This window comes from Scyliorhinus canicula, unplaced genomic scaffold, assembly GCF_902713615.1.
Source record: "Scyliorhinus canicula unplaced genomic scaffold, sScyCan1.1, whole genome shotgun sequence".
Classification (NCBI taxonomy): domain Eukaryota; kingdom Metazoa; phylum Chordata; class Chondrichthyes; order Carcharhiniformes; family Scyliorhinidae; genus Scyliorhinus; species Scyliorhinus canicula.
Genome location: NW_024055433.1, coordinates 115,945 through 119,908, shown reverse-complemented (window position 1 = coordinate 119,908; position 3,964 = coordinate 115,945). Strand labels below are relative to the sequence as shown.

The 3,964-nt window shown below is 44.8% G+C and overlaps 1 protein-coding gene across 1 annotated transcript; it reads right to left on the bottom strand.

The window, feature by feature from the left end:
- Positions 1 to 766: 766 nt before the first annotated feature.
- On the bottom strand, positions 767 to 2,776 carry LOC119959398 (zinc finger protein 135-like). Its single transcript, XM_038787687.1, has 2 exons — positions 2,759 to 2,776; positions 767 to 2,642 (listed from the first exon to the last, which is right to left on the bottom strand). Exon 2 carries the CDS (start codon positions 2,514 to 2,516, stop codon positions 1,590 to 1,592), a length of 927 nt encoding a protein of 308 aa, XP_038643615.1. The 5' UTR covers positions 2,517 to 2,642; positions 2,759 to 2,776; the 3' UTR covers positions 767 to 1,589.
- Between the last annotated feature and the right edge of the window lie 1,188 nt (positions 2,777 to 3,964).

Genomic DNA, 3,964 nt, shown 5'->3' with positions numbered 1-3,964 from the left:
TAAAACAAAGAACAGTACTGAACCTCACCCAGAATCAAGAAAAAGCAAAACCCGAAACTCATGGAAACAAACAATTCAAGATGCAGAAAACAAAACTCCCAAACAGAAAGCCTTCCCGAAGACAAACGCTGTCCCCGTCCCCACCAACCATGTCCAAATCCCAACACTCATCTCAGTCCTTCAGCCTTAACTAAGGCCTCCACCGCCTTGAAATAAAAATCCCTTGAATTGTGAGTCACTCTCAACTTCGCAGGTTAGACCACTCCGAATCTCACTCCGCTGCCAATGCCGCCCTCTCCCCGTCAAAGGCCACCCGCCTTCTCTGCAGCTCTGCTTGGTATATTCACATGTCAACGTCTTCCCACACCTCGCCTCTGCTTTGCCGAGCTCAAAACCCTCTCCTTCACGTGGTCGCTGTGGAAGCAGAATTTACCCGCCCTTATTGGCTCATTCGCTTGAGGCTTCGGCCTGAGCCCTGTCCAACTCGTAGCGGGAGGGATCTTCCCCCTCTCCCGTCAACTCCTCAAACACCCTCACAAAGTACTCAGTCGGCCTCAGGCCCTCCACCCCCTTGGGCAGCCCCACAATTCTCAAGTTTTGCCTTCTCGATCTGTTCTCCAGGTCCTGCACATTGGCTCTGAACCGCTTATTCACCTCCACCACCCGCCGCAGCTCCTCACTGATAGGTCTGTACTTTGGTTAATATATCTGAAGTGTCGCTGCACTAATATATTACTCTGCAGAACTTGAAATTGAGCTTCATGCGTGAAGTAATTTGTCTTTTATTCAGTTAGTTTCAGATGTCTCTTGAACAGGTCAGTTTGCAAATACAGAGTATTTACAGTTAGTTTTGTCTAAGCAAATACAGAGCACTGAGTTGAATTCAATACAAGCTACAGCTCTTGATCACTTCTTCTAACTGAATACACAATGCAGAGAAGTTGAAAATAAATAAAATGGCGGTTCAAAGCGAAAGTGCAGAAAGTAGCTTCAGAAATTAAGTAAGGTGATTCTGGAATGAATTGTTGAAAATCGGCAGTACTTTTTAAGGTTATGGCTATCACCAATGTCTGTCCCCTTTCTGGTTGTGATTGGGTTAAAGTAATTATAGTATTATTTAATTCGATTGAGATTTCTGTCCACCAAATTTAGGTATGGGGTGATTGAAATACGTATTTTTTATGAGCCTTATCCGTTGAATGAAAAGTTTCTGGGAACATTGCCCAGAAACTTTAAATTAACAAAATGTGTCCTTGGTCTGTGTGGCTTCTTTATCTTGATGTTTCTCATGCGATTCAGCATTTTTACTGTCCTGTTTGCAATTTGGGTTTTTTAACAAATCATTTGACGAAGCCGTTTTAAATCTTGGGCCATTTATTCTTTTACACTTGTTATAGACTAAAAAGGTAATTTATACTAAAAGGTAGATTCTATCACTCACTCATCGAGGTGAACACTGGACTTAATGCAATTGATGTCCATTCTATTAATCCTTGTAACTGGGCTGGGGTTTAACATCATTGGAAATAAATCAGAACTGTCAGAATGAACATGATTCAAGTTCTGGGTTTAATATCAAATCCCTGTAATCACATGTGAACTCTCTGGTGTTTCAGACGATTGGATGGATCAGTGAATCCTCTATCACACACGGGGCAGATGAACGGCTTCTCCCCAGAATGGATTCGCTGGTGTTTCATCAAATCCCTTCTGCTTTTAAAGCTCTTCTCACAGTCAGAACATTGAAATGGTCTCTCATTAGTGTGAACAAGTTTATGTGACCGAAGCTGCGATTTCAAAGCGAATCCCTTCCCACACTCAGCGCAGGTAAAGGGTTTCTCCCCAGTGTGAACCCGTTGGTGATTCTGAAGACTACATGCATGAGTGAAACTCTTCCCACACTCAGTGCAGATGAATGCTTTCTCTTCAATGTGAACTTGCTGGTGATCCCGAAGACTAGATGGACGAGTGAAACTCTTCCCACACTCAGTGCAAGCGAATGCCTTCTCTTCAGCGTGAACACGCTGGTGTCTAAGAAGGAATGTTGATCTAATGAATCCCTTTCCACACACGGAGCAGACAAACGGCCTCTCACCAGTGTGGACAAATTTGTGCTGAGTGAGATGGGAAGAGCAAGTGAATCTCTGCCCGCACTCAGAGCAGTGGAATGGTCTCTCCCCAGTGTGAACCCGTAGATGTTCAGTGAGGTGGGATGAACACCGGAAGCTCTTCCCACACTGAGAGCAATTGTACGGTTTCTCTCCAGTGTGAAATCGCTGGTGTGTCGTTAGACTGGATTCCCAGGTGAATTCCTTTCCACAGGTGGAGCAGGTGAATAGCTTCTCTCTCGTGTGAACACGTTGATGATTAATTAGACCCCCAGCATTCCTATAGCTCTTCCCACAGTCAGAGCAGTTGAAAGTCCTCTCCCTGGTGTGACTACGTCGATGAATTTCCAGCCCTGATGGGGATCTGAATTCCTTCCCACAGTCCCCACATTTCCACGGTTTCCCCATGCTGCCGGCGTCCTTGTGGTACCAAGGCAGTGACGTTGGCGTATTGTCACTGGACTAATAATCTAGAGACCCAGGGTAATGCTCTGGGGACCCAGGTTCGAATCCCACCACGGCAGATGGTGAAATCTAAATTCAATAAAGATCTGGAATTAAAAGTCCAATGACATGAACCATTATCATTTGTTGTAAAAACCCATCTGGTTCACTGATGTCCTTCAGGGAAAGAAATCTGCCATCCTTACCTGGTCTGGCCTACATGTGACTCCAGATCCATAGCAATGTGGTTGACTCTCAAATGCCTTCAGGGATGGGCAATAAATGCCTCCACAAGCAGTGATGCCCACATCCCATGAACAAACTTTTTAAAAAACAGGGTGGATATCAGTTGAAGCCTCGTCCACATGCAGACACAAATGTGGTTTCTCCCCACTGTGAATGGTGTGATTTTTTTTCAGGCTGTGTAACTGGAACACTCTCACTCGGGTGTGTGCTGTGTGGGTCTCGGTGCTTTTCCAGTCACACTGATGTTTCTACAGTCAGTTCACTGGAACAGTCGAACTGGAGTGTGTGTTGTCTGGGTCTTGGTGCTTGTCCAGTCACACTGATGTTTCAGATCCTTGCCCAGAAAGAGAACAGACAAACATTTCTCCTTCCACATTCAGTGGCTGATGATATTCAGATCCTGATGAACGTGTCAAATCCTCTCCGTCCAATCCCCTGTAAAAGGAGTTGACAGTGTCAGTACCACTTTCATTCAAGGATGGAAATTCAGAACAAATAATTCTAATTTCTAGAGCGTATTCTTTCCTCTCTTGTTTCCCCAAATATCATCATAGAATTTACAGTGTAGAAGGAGAAGTTTGCAGTGACCCCTGGAAAGTGCACCCCACACTATCCCCGTAACTCGACCTAACCGTTTTTGGACACCAAGGGCAATTTTTCATGGCCAATCCGCCTAACCTGCACATCTCTGGACTGACAAAGGGAGAAAGTGCAGACTCCACACAGACAGTGACCAAGCCTGGAATCGAACCTGGGACCTTGGAGTTGTGAAGTAACTGTGCTAACCACTGTGCTACCCAATCAAAGTAAAAGAAAGCAAAATCCCAACAAATACAAAGGAAAGCTAGGGTACAGTGGTTTACAATGCTGCCTCATGGCGCTGAGGACCCAGGATCGATCCCGGCCCCAGGTCACTGTCCATGTGGAGTTTGTACATATTCTCCGTGTCTGCGTGGGTCTCACTCCCACAACCCAAAAAAGATGTTGAGGGTAGGTGGATTGGCCCACTAAATTTCCCCTTTAATGGAAAAAAAGGAATTGGGTACTTTGGGGGAAAAAAAGGATTTTTTTTTAAACTAAACCAGAATGTTGCTTTCAATGTTTCAGAAACACTGAAATGAAAATCGCTTATTGTCACAAGTAGGCTTCAAATGAAGTTACTGTGA